Source organism: Acanthochromis polyacanthus, chromosome 14 (genome assembly GCF_021347895.1).
Source record: "Acanthochromis polyacanthus isolate Apoly-LR-REF ecotype Palm Island chromosome 14, KAUST_Apoly_ChrSc, whole genome shotgun sequence".
In the NCBI taxonomy this organism is placed as follows: domain Eukaryota; kingdom Metazoa; phylum Chordata; class Actinopteri; family Pomacentridae; genus Acanthochromis; species Acanthochromis polyacanthus.
Genome location: NC_067126.1, coordinates 26,339,646 through 26,357,968, shown reverse-complemented (window position 1 = coordinate 26,357,968; position 18,323 = coordinate 26,339,646). Strand labels below are relative to the sequence as shown.

The 18,323-nt window shown below is 40.9% G+C and overlaps 1 protein-coding gene across 1 annotated transcript in view; it reads left to right on the top strand.

Annotated features, from left to right (window-relative positions):
* The first annotated feature begins 1,032 nt into the window (after window positions 1–1,032).
* The window catches only part of LOC110958618 (ephrin type-A receptor 6-like), a 176,862-nt gene continuing 159,571 nt past the window's right edge, over window positions 1,033–18,323 (top strand). Inside the window, exons 1-2 of the mRNA XM_022205234.2 lie at window positions 1,033–1,688; window positions 11,737–11,801. Of these exons, the coding sequence (XP_022060926.1) occupies window positions 1,610–1,688; window positions 11,737–11,801 (144 nt within the window). The 5' untranslated portion in view covers window positions 1,033–1,609. The remainder of the gene's footprint in view (window positions 1,689–11,736; window positions 11,802–18,323) is intronic.

Below are 18,323 nucleotides of genomic sequence, written 5' to 3'. Positions count from 1 at the left end.
GAAGTTTAGATATGGAGATCAAATTAATTGTTGTAACACCAGGGAATTCATCTATTTACTTTTTGAAAGTTGTGTTGCTCTTTGATTTCAAATGCATCCCCAGCAAGCACAACTTAGAGTGCAGTTCGGACTATTTCATCTTCATTCTAATCATCTATTTACAGCAGCTGATAACTTTAATTGTATAATTAATAGCCAACACGGTCTCACGGGGATTCGTGAAACTGTTACGTAAATTTTTTGTTTCTTTTTCGTGCGCACCAACACGATTTCGTCATGTTTTTCGTGCCGCTCACCACGAAATGTTTTTCGTGTTGCTCACAACGAAACCCGCTGTGGTAATCACAGCTGAAAGTGGTTTATACCAGCGGATTCATGACGATCTAAGCTGTCCATCGGCGTATACTGCTTGTGTGATCGCGTTTGCGGCCGCCGGCCGCCGGACATTCTTGAAATTCCTATGCAAATTGGAAAAAAAAAAAAAAAAAAAAAAAAAAAAAAAAAAAGGTAAGTGTACCACCGGGTTATGGTTATGGTTAGGGTTATGGTTAGGGACGATGTCATGCAAAATATAGCGTTGGATTCGCCATGGTTTTACATTAAAAATATAATACACACATTCGTTTGAAATACGTTCTGGGTGGCACGAAAAGTCCGCCGTTTAAAATACATTGGTGCGCATTTCGTGGTGAGCGGCACGAAAAACATGACGAAATCGTGTTGGTGCGCACGAAACCGAAACTAAAACTTACGTGACAGTTTCACGAATCCTCGTGAGATCGGGCTGTAATAGCTCATGCTGACAGAATTGTAAAACTTATGGGTCCAGTCACGCAGGGGGGGAAGCATATTTCACTATTTTGAGGTCCTTGTGGAAAATTCTGGGAAGCCCTGCATTTGAACCAACAGATAACACACACACACACACACACACACACACACACACACACACACACACACACACACACACACACACACACACACACACACACACAAACATACACACGCCATTGCCTTGTCAGCTAACCCCCTCTAGTGCCGAGCATCCTGCACAGATGCGCACAGTCTCCCACTGTAGCAGCCGCTTCAGATGCTCCGCCGCTGCATCCCAATCACTTCTCTGCTCTCCGTCCCCATCACCTCGCTGCTGCAGCGGACCGAGCTGGAGAAGACAGGGAGCTGGCAGGCAGCAGCACCTTGAGGTGCCAAAAGGCAGGGTTTCGAAAGTCTGTCACGACTCCGTGCGCTACGGAGGCGCACCAGATTGCATTTTGATGCGTCTTTGAAACAATGCAGCAGCGGCGGCTGAAGTCCGTGGAAATTTGTCAAAGTTGTTAGGAGCTGTTCTTATCTCATCCGAGAATTTGATTTCACTTAAATTAGATTTGCGACTTTCTCCAAAATCCCTCCAATTTGCGCCATAGTTGCTGCTGCTGCTGCGGCCACCAGGTAAAGGATGGACCGTGTCTTGTTCACTCACCCAACAGCTCTCTCCAACCGGGATCAAATGTAAAAGAGCAGGAGCAGTGGATCGGTGATTTTTTTTATTCTCCCACCATCTCGGCTAGAAGTACCCGAAATAAAGCCGGCGATAGATGTTGCAGCAGACATGAGTTTTGGAAGCAGATTTTTCCTCGTTTTACTCTTTCTTGGAATTGTCTTCACTCGCTTCGGCCGCTGCAACCAGGGTAAGTCTCCCACACCGGCCACTCTTTTAGTTTGTGCAGCTTAAATTCCGGTAGTTTATTCCCCCTTGCAGTGTTTTTTCCCCCCATTTCCCTCGTGCTTTTCAAACATTCTATTAGTGCAGGACAGTGGGGAAACCTAATGGGGCAAAGGAGTTAAAGCAATGAGCCGCTAATATCCCGGCAGTTAGAGCAAATCATCAGTGAGAAGTCCTGCAAACATTCATGTTGTGAGCTGGAAATGACTTCTCTCGCCATTCTGATTGTTTCATTAGTGAATAAAAAGGGCGCCTAGGGATAAGAAAAAAAATAAGGAAAAAGAAGGGAAACGCTACTGAGATGAGCTGCATATTTCTACATTTATTTCCACATCATCTCTTACTTTTAATCCATCAAACAATATAATGACAAAATCCACATTCACATTTGAAGTTTATTGTATTCTCAGTTCAGTGGATTTGTTCAGTTTTTATTCAAACACTGCAGACAATAAAATGAGCAACACTTTTTTTTTATAGAATCCAGCTCCTGAAATGACAACCCCCAGGGCTGCTTTAATTAAACATCACACATTTAACACACACGTGCAGACAGAAGCACACAGTACAGACAGTAGGGCAGCAGAAAGATGGAGTCATTAAGTGGGTGGCAGAGTGAGAATGTGTGAGTCTGTTTTGTGGCTGCTGCCTTACATACATTAAAAAGGTTTGGAGCTGCCAAAGATGTATTCATTCAGTGTGTGTGTGTGTGTGTGTGTGTGCGCGGATGTGCTTATATGTGCATTTAGTGTTGAGTGCTTGTGACTTTTCGCTCTAAGTGGAGGAGTGTGAAAGAGGCTCCTATATGAGTGATGACACTCCGGCATTTGTGCTCATTTTCACTTATTGCCCATGTATCTTTTCAGTCCCATCCTTGCATGTGTGAGGGTGTGCGGTCATGTGCTTACGTGTTCCTCCACGTGCACCAACACACACACACACACACACACACACACACACACACACACACACACACACACACACACACACACACACACAGACACACACAGACACACACACACACAGCTGCTGCATCAGTGAGGTTTAAAATAGTCTTATTGATTGTGCGGGGAACACAGCGGGACCTGCCCCCCAGGTTATATTTTATTGTTCTCTGTGTTCAATAAGAGCGATGCTACTCCCTGTTCTCCCAGACAGCTGCTACATAACAGCCTCACAGTGTGTTTTTCTCTGTCACAGATTGAATGATTGAACTGATGTCTGCCTTCTACTGTACTTTAGTCTCTCATATTGACTGGTCTGGGAGCTCGGTGGCACAATTTCAGGCGTTGTCTTTCCACCGAGCGGTGCAGAGAAAAACTTAAACTCGGACCGAGAAGAGAAGTGTCTCATTAGATGCTGAGACATAAAGGGTTCTCCAGTTACCTCGTTCGCATTTGTCAAATTAACATCAGACTCCTGCTGAGTATGATGGCCCAGTCTTGATTTTTGGGGACAATTCAGTGTTGAATTTGCATTGTGACTGAACGACAGCATGGATATGTGAGGCTATCTGCACAGGAGAGGCAAAATTCCCACGCAGCTCTAAAATCCATCCTCTCCATGACCATGAAGAGGACAACTAAACATATGTTTCTTTGTTATTTCCTGCTCAGCTACAGAATACACTATGTTATGTCAGTTAGTTGGGGACAAAACCCAACCCTATTACACAAGAGGGTTAGTGTAGAACAGTGGGCACAGACAAACACAACTCCAAATGTTGGGGAATTCACAAGCAAAACTGGCCGAGATGTCAGCTGTTAGGAGAACAATAAAAACCGATTACCTTTGCTTCTTGCCCATTTGCCTCCTCTCCCAGCTTGATATCCCTCACATGAACCCAAGTGGGACTGCAGGCAGGTATTAATAAAGCTCTGCTCACTCACTGCCAAGTTAGAACAAGCCCATTTTTCCCCCTGAATAGATCTCTTCCCATAATCCTGTCCTTTTATTCATTTTTTCCCCATTTTTACCGCCTTGTGAAGTCAGAAACAGCGGCAGCGGCGATATTTATTATAATGAACTTTCACAAATCTCATTTACTAAACTGATTTCTCAAGCCTTGTAGAATTTTCCTCAGCAGAAGATTGGTTATACCGCACCAGCCGGGAGATGATGTCTTTGTTCCACACTTCAGACGTTGTTCAGATTGTTTTTTCCTGACAGACGGATTCAGGCATGAAAATCCAGAAAGCAATCCATCCTTGGAAAATGGATGAGTCAAATGAAAGCGCCACATGGGAATGCTTTTCTTTTCTTTTTTTTTTTTTTTTTTGTTGGTTAGACAGATCTCACTCAAACACTGCTGGACATCTGTCACTTTATAGCCATTCAGCAAAACATGGTGTGGAATTGTGGGTTTAGCTGCTTCCACATACTTTTTGCAGCACTGAAAATGATCCAGCTATGAAAACATGAAAATAATTATTCGACCCTTTGCATTGATTTGTGCGGATGGCTGATTAAAGCTTTTACTTTCACTGGTACCTCCAGCAGAGAGCCGATATCACCATCATTAGATGAAGGTGATATTCACCAGCAGCGTGGTGTCAAGGAAAATCAATCAAGCAGCAAATCCAGAGCAGCCACAGAAATGTTAACTCTGCACCTTTGACTTACAAGCCGCTGTGTGTGTTTGTGTGCGTGTGAATTCTTATTACGCGGGAGTAAGATCAGTTTCAGTACACATGCGTTTCAATTTCCGCCTGTGAGCCAAAACAATTTAAGCACTCATGGGGGTTTCTCAGATTTTTCTTCAGTTTTGCATATCCCGGTAGTTAGCTGTAGATCTGTAACATATAATTTAATAAATGTGAAAGGTATCTTAACCTCTGTGTTTTGTTGTTAAGGTAAGTAAAAGGTCTTTCCACAGATTTCCACAAACTACAGGGATTAAAAAAGCTCCAGGCTGGAGACGGTTACTTGTGTCAGGGCTTGACCTCCTCAAAAGCCTTCCTGTATTAACATAATGATCACTGAGTTGTACAGTATGTGAGAATAATGTCCGTCTGGTGAAGATCCACATCACATTCTACACCTGACAAAAAAGAATTGCTTTCAAAGTCTGTTTATCGTCTCCGTCTGCTCTTAAAGTCTGCTTTGGTCTGTGTTACTTCTCATGAAATCTGACCTTCACTCTGCAGAATGATGCGTGTTTTCTGCTGAACGTAGAAATTTTGCCTGCCCTCACCAAAAGCCTGAGCTGAATCTGGGAGCAGGATTTATGGTGCTATGTCTAATTTTGGAAGCCAGACCTGTTCCAATACGAAACTTACAACAGTGTGGAGGCGTTCAGTCTCTTTAGGTGACTTGTAAGTGACTCCTTGTATCAGGCTTGTAAAATTTTGAATTCAAAAAGATATATGCATATTTATAGATTCTGCATTTCTGAAGGGGGACTCAGATTTGTCAGTTGTTATTCAATTCCATGAAGTTTTGATTCAATTTCGGATGTAAGGGAAACCATATCCAGGGTACATTTTTATGCAGTTTGAAATGTGAGATTTAGTATTACATCTACTTGTCAGTGACTACTACGTTGTGTGTACTTACTCTAGTGTATTATTGGTAACTACTGTGGAAAATATACCTCTGGGTTTAGGACTGAGATTCTTCTCTCAAGAAATCACAGCATGTTATTGGCATTGTATAGTATGTGCGCATGTTGTGCTAAAATAGATAAAATGTGCAAAAAAAATGTGCACAAAATGTTGAAAAAGAAGAGGCTGTGTTGCCCATGAAGCTCAAATCATGCTTGTCTCTATGAGTATGACACGCGTTGCTGTCTAACTCTGTGTTTTGCATGTGACAGAACTGACCTGTGGCCAGAACTACAGCTTCGGTCTTTGACCAGTGTCGAATCTTGTCACCATAAATCACCATAAATCCCCCCCCCCCCCCCCCCACACACACACACAGACCTACCCCCCCCCCCCCCCCCCCCCCCCCCAACACCTATCTCTCGCTTAAATACACTTATCCAATGTAATCAGCCACATTCAAAGATTGGCTTTGCTGCTATTCATTATGCTGTCGAATGTTTGATCTTTGTGCCGTGTGCAGATGCGTTGAGCATCCTGTCATGCTTGTCAGGTTGCCTCTGTTGTGGATAGTTTTCCATTTCACACCATATCATCTCCTCATCTGCTCGAGAGCCAAGTACCTTGTTTATGCTCCTAAACGGCAAAGTGCAATCCCCACAGAAATACTCACCAAAATCAATTTTCACAAGTCTCTGTTCATCAAGTGTTGTTGTTTGTATTTTAACAAGACTTGCTGTTTACCAGATTGGGCATGTAGGAGGCTTGCAAATTAAAAGGTGCTATTGTTATTTGGAAATGAGACTTGCTTTGCTTTTTGAACCACAATAGACTTATAGAAAAAAGAAAAAAGTCTTTCATTAATCTTTCAGCAGAAGCCAGTGTGCTGCCACAAGCTGCTTACTTAAATATCTCCACGCTGAACCTATGGCACTGTAAAATTATTCTAATGTAGCAAATCAACCAAATGATGAATGTTTAAGAGCCACGCTGGGTTCTAATTTCATGCCCCTTTTTCTATATTTTCCAAGTAGACAGTCCTAATTTAGAACTTACTTTAACCTAACAAAAGTGCCCTTGAACAGGCCTCCTTTTTGTGGTGTTACATTCTGTACTTTGAGGACCCAGTGATAGTCACACCTGTAGCCAGCCAGAATCACTGTTGTCTGAATACTCATACTGCTCCTGCTTCTAATTTACATGAAGTAACACTTGAAGAGACTACCTTTGGGTCTGTTGTTTGGGCTGTAGCTATTTTGGGCTGTTTTTGTGGCCTGCGAGGGCTGTAGGCCAGACAAGAGATGTCATCATTCTACTGGAGCTCCATATATTTATGAGTTGGCCAGCTCATGTTCTATTTATATCTAACCAGTGGAAGTCCCAGAGGACCCTCAGCTCCAGGCAGGGTCTGTGGGTGCCTCGTTGAGAGATAACTCTATGGAGAGATAGAGACAGAGATAGAGAGAGAGAGAGAGGATGGATATGTAGACACAGGCAGTTTTAATGTGCAGTGGCAGGTAAGCTGTACAGTAGGCATATGTACATTCAAGTACTCACCCTCTGCACCATAAAAAGTTAGCTTACGTAGTTTGTAAAGTGAATAAATAGCTTATTTAACCGTCGGTGCTGTGAAGCATTTCAACACAAAAGCAGGACATCTTGGTTGAGCTTGCTGCGTGAACGCGGCTGCTGTTGTTAGGTCTCACCCGTAACTGCTGTACAATCACTTCAAAACAATGTCAGCGCATCAGAGGCATTTCCTTTCAAAGCGCCTTTTGTTTGTCTCGCAAATCAAGTGCAAGCTCCACGATGTCACACTTCGATATACAGGTGCATTGTACAAGTTTCACAAAGGCTCATTCAAATGAAGCCTCATGAAACCTTTCTGTCAAATCAGACCACTTTTCTTAGTCCTTCTAAAAGTGGAAACACGAGGGTTTCATTCAGCAGTAGAGTGTTCTCAGCTGAATACATTAACGCTGCCTCCTACTGTAATGCACATCAGCTGTTCTTTATATATGGTGAAGCGAGGTGTGAATGTGTTCACTGCAGTGAGCGACACAGCCAACCCTCAGTAATTAGGCCATTCTCCAGGAGCTGTGCTGCTTACCTGCCCACCATAGCCTAATGGTGTCCATTAACACCACCGGCTGTGCCAGCTAGGCTTCCAGCCTGGCACTGGCACCGGCATGGCACAGACCCGGCATTGGTACGCAGAAAAAAGACACACAGACATGCTGGAACCCATCCAAGACCAGCCGATAGAGAAAATATTAAACTAAGCTAGTAGTGCAGAGAGGATGGGGCTGGAAGATGAAGGGATCAGCATGAAGTTTCTCCTTGGTGTACTGGACAGGATGGCCAATCAATAGAATAATCCGCTACATTTTTATATAAATCAATGGCCATTTTCTACATTTAATCTTGGACTTCTGTAACACAACTGGAGTCATGAAATACTTTGCAGTTGCGGTACTAAAAAGCTCACTTTTTAGTGAAGTCTTTCCCATATAAATATAATTTCAGCAATGCTCTTTGTGGACTTATGACATGATGGACTTTATGTTTTCACTTTTTTTCTGAAGACGAAAATGGATTATATATGGAGAAAGGTAGTCATAGCTACAATGATCAGACAAACGGAAGAGAACCCCCCCCTGAAACTACGTTTTATTTGATGAGAAATTCTGTTTGATGGTACTGAAGTACAACATTAAAGCAATTTAGTCATTTAGAGTTGCCTAGACTTAACCAGACAGCTTTTCTCTGACCATAGTTGCCTATGCTGCTTTAGAGGTTAGGTAAAAGTAAAGCAACTCTAAAAATGGATAAAATGTGAGAATAGCATGTATAAGAAATGCAATGAAGAAATTCTGCTGTTAATCAAAATATGTGTTAGTCAGTTCATCGTGAGACTAGTAAACTATATAAATGTGTCCTTGTTTCGCTGTCTTGCTGCACAGTTTTTCTTTCTTCCTCTGTATCCTATCGCTATCTATCTGTATTTTTTATATATAACCATATTTCTACAATGTCCCCTTGAAATCTTAACGAAAACAAATTTGTCTCTCCTTTAAAATCTCTCTTTCAAGGAAGCGCACATAGCCAGTATGTTTTGGAATACATTCTCTGACACACGAGGAGTTCCCACTTCATTAACCTCAGCAGCTCATTGCTTTTACCTCTCCTTGCATATGTCAATGGATTTCAGGTTGGTGAACAAATGACAGCATAAACATTGTGTGTGGAAGTATTAAAATATATCTATACATAAATTGTTTGAAGATGCTTGTTTCGTCAAACATTCTGTACATACAGTCGATAATAAGTAAACATTCATAATTTTGTATATATACAGATCTGATCAGGCTGATGCCATTTCCAGACCATAAGAATTTTACACTTTTCTATCTTCATGACTTTCAATTTAATGGGTATTAAGTGCCAAGTATTAATTTTAATTTGCTAGGTCTGTATAAATTTAAGAACTATGTGACAGATAGAGCCTTTTTTGTGCATGCTATCTAAAGTTTAGGGGTTCAAAAGTAGCAGATGCACTTGAAATTAAACTAAATTAGGATATTTAATGTTGGCTAGTTTAAATCGCTGCTTTCAGTCTTGTCTTCAGCAAGCAGAATACAGCTCAGTCAGCTTAAGATTATGTGATTGACTCAGTCACAATATTCAGTGAGTTTTGATGCATTTTCCTGAATCTGAACACCCATGTCATAATACAGGCATCACCATGTTTGACACAGGAGGTGGTATATTTACCTCCGCCAGGAGCTTATGTAATCACCGGAGTTTGTCCGTTTGTCCATTTGTCTGTCTGTCTGTTAACAGCATAACTCAAAAAGTCATGGACGGATTTTCACCAAAATTTTACAGAATGTTCGGAAGAGCAAAAGTAACAATCGATTAGATTTTGGAGGTGATCCGGATCACCGTCTGGATCCAGGATTTTTTTTAGTCCACACAGAGTCCTTCAAAAAAATCCTGGATCCAGACAGTGATCCGGATCACCTCCAAAATCTAATCGATTGTTACTTTTGCTCTTCCGGACATTCTGTAAAAATTTGGTGAAAATCCGTCCATGGCTTTTTGAGTTATGCTGTTAACAGACAGACAGACAAACAGACAGACAGACAGATGGCCTGGCGGAGGTATGCACTCTCCGAGTGCTTTTCTAGTTTTAATTCTGTTTTCTTCTCCACACTTTCCTCTTTCCATCAATTTATTAAAGGTTCATTTTTGTTTCATCAGTCTGCCCATTTTTGTTCCGCTGCTCTCCTGGTTTGTTTTTGGATGTTTGTCTGAGCTGCATGCTGGTATTTTTGTTTTTTTAAAGGGTAACTGGGGGTTTGCATCTTGTGCTGAATGCTCTGAGGTTCAGGTCATGAAGTCTTCTCTTTTTTGTTGACAACAGAACATGCACACCTACATGCAAAGTACTCTTGACTTGCCAGGCATTCACAAAGGGGGGTTTCTTCAACATGCAAATGATTTTCTGTTTTTCTAAAATTAGTATGCTACTGCTTGTTATCTTTGTTATTATGTTATTGCAAAAGAAGGGTAGAATTGCCTTCTTTCTTCCATGTTTTCTATGCATAAATCTGCAAAACCCCACTGGTGCAGCTTGTATTTTTTACCTAAGTTGTATTTGTTGACTCTTCCAGCACTGGGTTTGCGTATCCTGGGTGGTTTTCTTAACTCTTAGATGCTGCGATACACCCATTTGGCTTGATCTAAACAGGTGTCACATTATGGCACTAGAGTGTGTCCCATTCCAGCTCTCTGGGAGATAGAGGGATGTTGAAGAGCACTTAGTTGTGTATGACAGACATGCACACACACACACACACAAATGCAGTAAAAAAAAAAAACAAAACCCAGTGAGCAGATGCTTGGACAATCCCTGTCAGCCATGCTCCATCAGAAGTGTACTGCCTCATAACTGGGGAGCAGATTCAGAACCGTCCCCTCTCCCTTTCTGCTTGCCTTGATCTTTTCAGAATACATCCACAGAGATATAAATATCCCTTTTCCTTTTCTCTTGACATTGCAATTCACAAATGGTGATAATCACAATATCACAGCATCGAAACTGCCTGCTTTGATGTACATTTGGTTGAAATAACCAGCTATCACAGAGTAATGATGTTAATGGAGATTTATTCAGGAAATATTGTCACTGATAGAGATTTGTGCTGGTCTAATGAGCCCCCAAGGACCACTTAGAGAGCGAAAGTGGACATTCATGACTGACTGACACTTAAAATTCAGTCATTATCCAAGTAGAAAATGCACCATGATTTGTCAAAAATCAGTGTCCGTATCCGTCATGTGTGATTCACAGTGCATTTAAGATCTAAGTCAATGGCTGCTCGAGGAAAACTTTAAAGACGATTTTTTTCTTTTTTGCAACTGACGATCACTTTCAACGATGATGACTCATGCTGTGACTGAAATGAATAGTTTTAAACAAGCCTCTTGAGTCGAGAGTTGTTGTTTTTCTGCCAGCTATCAGTCTCTCGCCAAATACCAATTGTTTCCCCATACCTACTTCATGAAGCGCTGCATCCACACCTAATTAGGACATTCTGTAACTGCATTGTGACACATAGCGTGCATTTGGCACATTTGACAGGGTGACTGTATGGGCTCCATGGCATATTTATGAATTTTGGAAATGCATCAAGGTGTCTGTCATTGTCTCAGGTGTGGGTTAAATAATTTTATTTTTTTTAAGCAGTGGTGTCATGCTGGTATCACACTGAAGGTAAACTTGGGAAGCCATTTCTGCTCCTTCTCACTGTAAATCATTTGTCGCCGGGAGAACCGCTTTCCTCCTGAATTATTAAATCTATTGTCCTTGAGAGCAAGACAAAATATTGACAGGGATGGCACTATTTTCCACAGTAAAATTGCGTTGTTTTTCAACACTACTTGGAAGGTTAAAGTCAACTGACAATGATATTATTATGCTGTACCAAGATTGATATCACTGTATGCCAAACAGGAGTTTTCATTTACATACAACAAAACATAACAGGTTTTGATTAAAATTTGGCTTAATGAAACGATCCCCGTGGCACAGAAAGGGTGGAGGACAGATATATCGCTGATTATGCCTCATGAAAAGTCTCAGTCATGGGCAGCAAAAGAGCATATTGTTGTGAGGAAGATTGAGGTAAAGCTGTGGATGGCCGAGGAGGGAATGGACTGTTGACAGCAATCTGACTGCAATCCATCAGTCCCCAAATTGTGTTGGAAGTGGCAAAAATGTTGCTCCCACTGTATATGCCGCCTCGCTCATAAATATTCATCCAAGAAACTCATTTTTGTTAATATAAAAAATGTCAAGATGAACATGTTTATGACTGATATTTCAATTTCCAGTGTCAAAATGAGACTTTCTCCTTGTTGTTAGATTGCTAATGGGTGTATTTTCTCCACTTTTCCCTATTTCAGTCGTGCTGCTGGATACGACATCAGTGCTTGGAGAGCTTGGATGGAAGACATATCCTATAAATGGGGTAAGAAGAGCGGCTCTGCTCTCGATTATTGCATTTCCTCTCACTGTCCAGTGTGTCTTGTTGAAAATGCATGGCCATTGCTGCGTCAATGAGATCAATTATATTGATTTTAGGAGGTCACAAGGGGGAACAATGATCTGTTTTATATTCACGTCCTTGTTTTTGTTCAGATTCCACCATCCACATAAAATATACTGTAACTTGAAGCAGATAATGAGCCGGAGTTTCTGAGAAAGCTTCATCTATCACTTCCTCTTCTGTTCGTGCCACTTTAGGGCAACATATTCCACTGACTCTTTAAATGTTAGTCCATGCTTGGAAAACCAACTATCTCCCATCAGTTTGACTATGCTTCCTGCATGCTAATCTTTCTATCAGCCATCACTCCAGTTTTTCATCTTCAAGGGAGTCATGGAAAAGCTGATTATACATGTTGCAAAAACGTAGTGTTCAGGTTTAGTTTAATCTCTAATTCTTTCTCCTTTATTAAAGAAAGAATGACTGTATGTATTGTTTCTTATTCTGTATTTTTTGTCAGTCAGCTCCCCAAAAGGGATATTCCTATTTTATTCTAGCAGTAAGTGCTTAAGGCTCCACAGTTCTATCTTGTCCAGTTGAAAATCAGAAATTTGGAAACAACAGCGAGTGCCAAGCAGATGATATATTGGCTCCATAAAATATAGATGTGCTGACAACAAGCTGAAACGTCCTGAGATCAAAACCTTCATGTTACATCAAAAGTTCTCCCTCTGTGTGCTGTCAGAATACCTCAGAAGACTGATTGAAATGTCTTCTTATACCGTAGAATAATACATGTAGCCTGATTTGCTCACACGTGCTATTCCCGTCTTTTCCTGTACCCATTAACTATGGCATGGTTCAGCTCTCTATGGAGCCTTATTGTAGGAGAAGTAAAGCCACTGTGTTCATGGTATCCATCAGTTTTATATATCAAAAATAGAAAAACAAAATGAAAATGCACGAGAAACTTAATTGCTATCAACCTTTTTACTCATCCAGTAATTCTTTGTCATTGCAAAGTAATTTGATGTCTTCCCTGTTTGAGTGTGCATATCTACAACAATAAACTCTTCTTTATTTATTCACAGAGATATTCAGCCAGTTTTGAAAAAAAAAATGGACGTTTTCTTTAAGATGTCCTAGGTATAGAATTATTTGCAAACCTAATAATAGCATTTTTGAGCAGTTCATTGTGAAAATAATACAATAAATCAACAAGGTTTGTGTTACTGTGCTATTATCATATAATTGTAAAGACTGAGAATTCCTGTTGTTAAAAGCCGATATCAGCAGCAGCAATACACAAGTACATACACAGGATATTTGTTGAGTGACAGTCAGACAAGTGGACATTAACTTGCTTAAGTTATTTTGATTATTTATTTTTATGTCTGAAGTTTCATTCTGTATGATTGATAATTTTCTACATTACACATAGTTTTGATTGTTTGAAATTGAAAAAAAAAAAAAATCTCTCTATCTCTGACTGCATGGCCCCTGGTGGCCCATATCAGGTTCATGGAGGTGATTACATCATGTAGGTCGTGGTGACAGCCGCCCACAGCATTGAGAAAGAGGAGGGAGGGAGGCTACTGCCGCCATGATTAAGCTGTCAGTCCGCTCCCCTCCTCACTCATCCTCTATCCCCCGTTTTACCATTAATATTTAAGGCATCGAGGTGAGAAGGCCTGAGGGAAGGTGTGAAGATCTGGTGAGGTAAAATAGTTTAAATCCTCCCTCGCTACCTGGGAGCCAACAAGAGCAAGTCAATCTCCACCATATTAGACACAGCCCAGTATCAGGCCGATACAGCAGCACACCATGTAGCTGCCTATCAGAGTCGCACACTGGTTCTAGTTCCAGATATAAACTGCTGTCAGTCAGTCCTGCCCAGTGCACATCTTAAAATAATTCCATATGCTGTAACTTCTCCAAAATGATTACCTGATGATGAGGTTGCCAGGAATATAGCCGGTTGTATGATATGAAATTAAAGGTGAAGTGGAGGAGAATATTTATGGATGAGTTTTTATCACAAGCCTGTAAATAACTTTTTCAACAAGAGAAAGGTGAGTGGCTCAGTACAGGTACACGGTGGCATACCAGTAGGTTTTCAACACTGTGGCAAAGTGATTTGATGCATTTTGACAAATTGGAAAAATATTTTAAAAAAAGCTAAATTAAGTGTTACCAGTTCCTATTTGCAGTCACTATGTCAGTGAAAAACCTTATTCTCAGGCAAGCTGTGGAGGTACACTGAGAGTCTGTTTTTCTGCTTCTTCAGTCGATTTATGACCATTTACTCACAATAGACCTCAGAGATGATGATATCCCTGGACAGGATGAGCCTAACAGAATGCAAATTGTGGCAATTAGGTGAGAAGGGTTTTAAAGTACCTTAATTAACTCCATGAGCTGTGTGTCAGAGCCTCTGCAGCTCTAACTGTTGACTGTGCTGGTGAGTGGGACAGATCAGGGACACAACTACAGTAACTACTAGGCCATTTTCAAAACATTAGCACATCTTCCTTTTGACAATAGTTTTTTTTTTTTTTTGCATCTCTGTTGTCTCTATAATGCTCTTTTGCCCCCCTAGGGAGACGTATCTGTTGTACACACACACCAAAAAATCTGCGTCCAGGTTTTATTTGTATGAAACATCAAACTTACATTCTGTAACAGTGACTCAAACATGTAAGACAGGTTTATATCTACAGTTATAGGTGAGATGTAGCTGTTAAAAGTTCATTAGCAACACAGGATCGTAAATTCCTCACAATGGGCACACTTACAACGATTAACACAGTTGTTGGGGAATACTTTTAATTAAAGTGCAAATTACAGGGAAAGTCTGAGACATTTCAATTAATTAACTGTGGTCGGTTTTCCTCATCTTTAGATTGTATTTCCCTGTGGGTCTACATCCCAAGAATCTACAGCACACTGGAAGGCTGTGAACAGATGTTTACTTATTGCAAACATGATTGCACGTGTTGGTCATGGACAGCCTCCTTTGCCAAGGTGTCCTTTGATTATTTTATATCTGTTCTGCTTGGAAAGTGAATAGACCGGTTCCAGTGGCCCGCGAGGGGAAACCATCCAAGGAGGACTGTTGTTATGTTTGTTAATGACTTGATTGTGGGAATGTCCTCAGAGTTAGAAAACACATTCACCCTCAAAGGTTTTACTCAATAGATTTGTGCATAACGAACACAAATTGATCCACACCATTATGGAGTTTGACTCTGAAAACTTTTTATTTTCCAGTAAAAGTTAATAGATATGTCTGAGAATGCTAAAGGCACAATGATGGAAACTATCCTGAGATGTTTTTCATGTGGCCAAGATGTGCATCTCTATTCTCAGCATTTCTGTCCATGTTCTGAAATGCTGAATAGCGATAAAGAACAGGGTGTCAGAGGGGTAAATGAAAGCGAGACAGGGAGAGGAGAAGGGAAACGGGGTTGATTTGGCGTCTGCATGCAGCCACAATAAGCTCCACTCAGAATGGGCAGACACAGTGCTGAAATATGCATGAGTCATTTCCCAGTGGTGGGCTGCTGGTGTGGTGGGGAGTGAAGCAGTGAGTGGAGCAGCTTATTTATTAAATTACATGAAACAGCTTTAAGGGATTAAGAATGCCTAATGTTGCCTTTTGTTTTCTCTCATTGACATTTTGATGCTAACTGAGAAAAGGCAGGTCTGCGCACGAAGAATGATAGTTGCCCATCATAAAGGGACGGAGTAATCCTATTTTTATCTATTGTCAGAGATCCCAAGCAGTCAATAAGTCATATCTACTGGGGGCGTATAAACAGTGTTATGTAAGTGGGGAGCACAACACCGGCACATTGGTTTACCGCTGCTGGAACATTGCTCAGTCAAATATTAGGCTGTGCAACCTCGATACCTCACAAGTGTTGAGCTCAGAGCAAGACATTTGTCTCAGAGCTTGTGTATGCGTGTGTGTGTGTGTCCTTGTATTAATCATGTTGTGGGGCCATAAATCTATTTATACAGTTACAATGTGTACTGACTCCAAAGCAAGTTGTGGCATTGCAAAACCATCGTCTTATCCTTGCATTAATTTACATCTATTTGCCCGCTGTAGTGATAGCGAACCTCTTTTCCAAACTTGTATACACACCGCCCATTTCTATTCCATTGTTGCAAGAAGTGTATTATTCTTATAAGATTATCTCTAAATCCAAAATATGGGGCAAAAATCTACATAGAGATTGTACATTTGTAGACATAGATGAACTAAAGTGATGTCTAGCCTTTCAGATGACAGAGTAAGAAGATAGTGATGCCTTAGAAAAAGCCGAAAACAAAATTCTAATGAGCAAAATGCATTAACCTGGTGAAATATCACACTATTATACAACAGAATATATATTTTTGATAACTCTAAGAGGTTGACCTCAGTCTGTGCTGCAAACAGTTTGGGAGTGTTTCAGAGTATTAAAAAAAACCCTCAAATGCATTATTTTGTGGAGTTTGTTAGTCTGTGGGAAAGAAAACATCGTATTTATTCAGTCAGATTCAGGGTTAAAGTGTTGATTGTTGGCCTCAATTAGCTTCAATTTAAGTAAACGTACCAGTGCTTAAAAGACCTTGCTCCTATTTATACAGGTTCTGGGCACTAAATGGTTTGTGTATTTCCTGCTGTTGCTTTGCCTCCCATCATGCAGACTCCCACTGTGTTATTGTGTGACATTGCACCATGATAATACCGAGATTTCTTTATCATTCTCCCAATACGACAATCGACCCAAAGTCGTCTGAGCAAATCGGTCTGCCAGTCTGTTTGAAAGTTTTGGGGAAAAAGAGGATTGCCGTCAGATTTAGGCTTTGAGTTTTACAGGGGAGGAAGGAGGGGGGTTGACAGGGAGTTGAAAAGAGAGAGAAATCTCAGAAAGAGACAGTGAGGAAGATAGGACGCCATGTTGGGAAGTGATTGGATGTATCTTGTGAGTAAAAACGAATAAGATGACTAATGCATCACATTCAAGTGCTTACACACTCGTGGAGGCATTTTTACAACCTCTCAAGCCTCTTTACTTTCTCCCAATCCTAATCCTTAATCTTTTTACAGCAATATTTAACCACAGTAATTGATTGCAACTATGCGACCTAAGGCTTATCTCAAAGCACTTCCTCCACCCCTAATACTATTAGCCTTGAGAGGGAGACTCAACAACAGAGAGGAGACGAGAGAAGAAAATCTGTATGTCAGTGTCCTTCATAGCTCAGACAAACTTCTCTAAGGCGTGCTGCTGAGTGATGGCCGGCAGCACTGTGAGGAGGAGAAAAAAAAGGGAATAATCCAGAATCACTCCACTTCTCCCCACGGAGGCTCTAATATAAAAAAGGTATGATGATTTAGCACACCAGTGTTCGTCTCAGGGACCTCTGCCATAACCGGGCTTAAGCAGTGCTGGGGGATTCCTTAATTGGCTTGTTTCTTGTCAGGGACACACTGAGGCCAATATCTAATGCGCTCCCACTCGGCATCTCGCTGACAGCAGAACATATCCTGACAGCTTTTTGGGCTAACCCTCACCGTGTGAGGAATACAGCAAGGCAGAGTTAGAGAAAGGGAAAGAAGTGGAGGGAGGTACAGGATAGATGCAAATGGAAAAGAAGAAGGGAAAATAGAGGGAGGGAAGAGTGAGGAGATTATTAGTGCCTAGCTGAGCGCATGGAGCTGAATACATGAATATAGGAAGTAGCGGCAACCAAGAAGAGAAAATAGAATATGCGGTCGCTGTAAGACAGGTAGAGTTTAGACAGATAGACTTGTGTTTCTTTTGAAATGAAAAGCTCTGGAAATCTTCTCAAACACAAACAGGTCAACAGTTCAGTCTAAATAAAGAACACCTCCAGGTAGGTTTCCAGACAAACAATATATCAATAAAAACCAATCCAGTGGGACCATGGGAACAACCCATGCATTAATGGCATCATAATACATTTGCACATATCATTTTGAAACTATTACATGTTTCAATACAATATTCATATGCAGTACATTCATTGACAGTTGGATTTCATGAAACTATGAAAAACCTTTCATTCTAGCTTGACTATAGAAATATACTAGGAATGGAGAATTAAATCCACATTTACTGAAAATATGTATAGAGAAGCTAATAGGAGGCACCATAGTCTGAGTTAGCCAAACCAAGTGAGTTTCTTCATCCTGGTGGACATGTGGAGGTTTACTGCAAGTGCTGTGTTCTGCTAGTAAACTATGACTACTGATAACTAACCCTCTGTCTTGGCCAAACTCTCTGTAAGACACAAAAAAAGGGAATCTTGTACAAACAGTTTCAGATTTAATGACGTGCCCTCATACCCCCATCTTATGCGTAATATTGCATCTTTGCAGAAATAATAATTAAACCACCATTATACTGTAAATGTTTCCTAAATGACTGTTCTGATGTGATTTGAATGTAGAAACGAATTTTGGTTTGGAATATTGGGATATTTGAC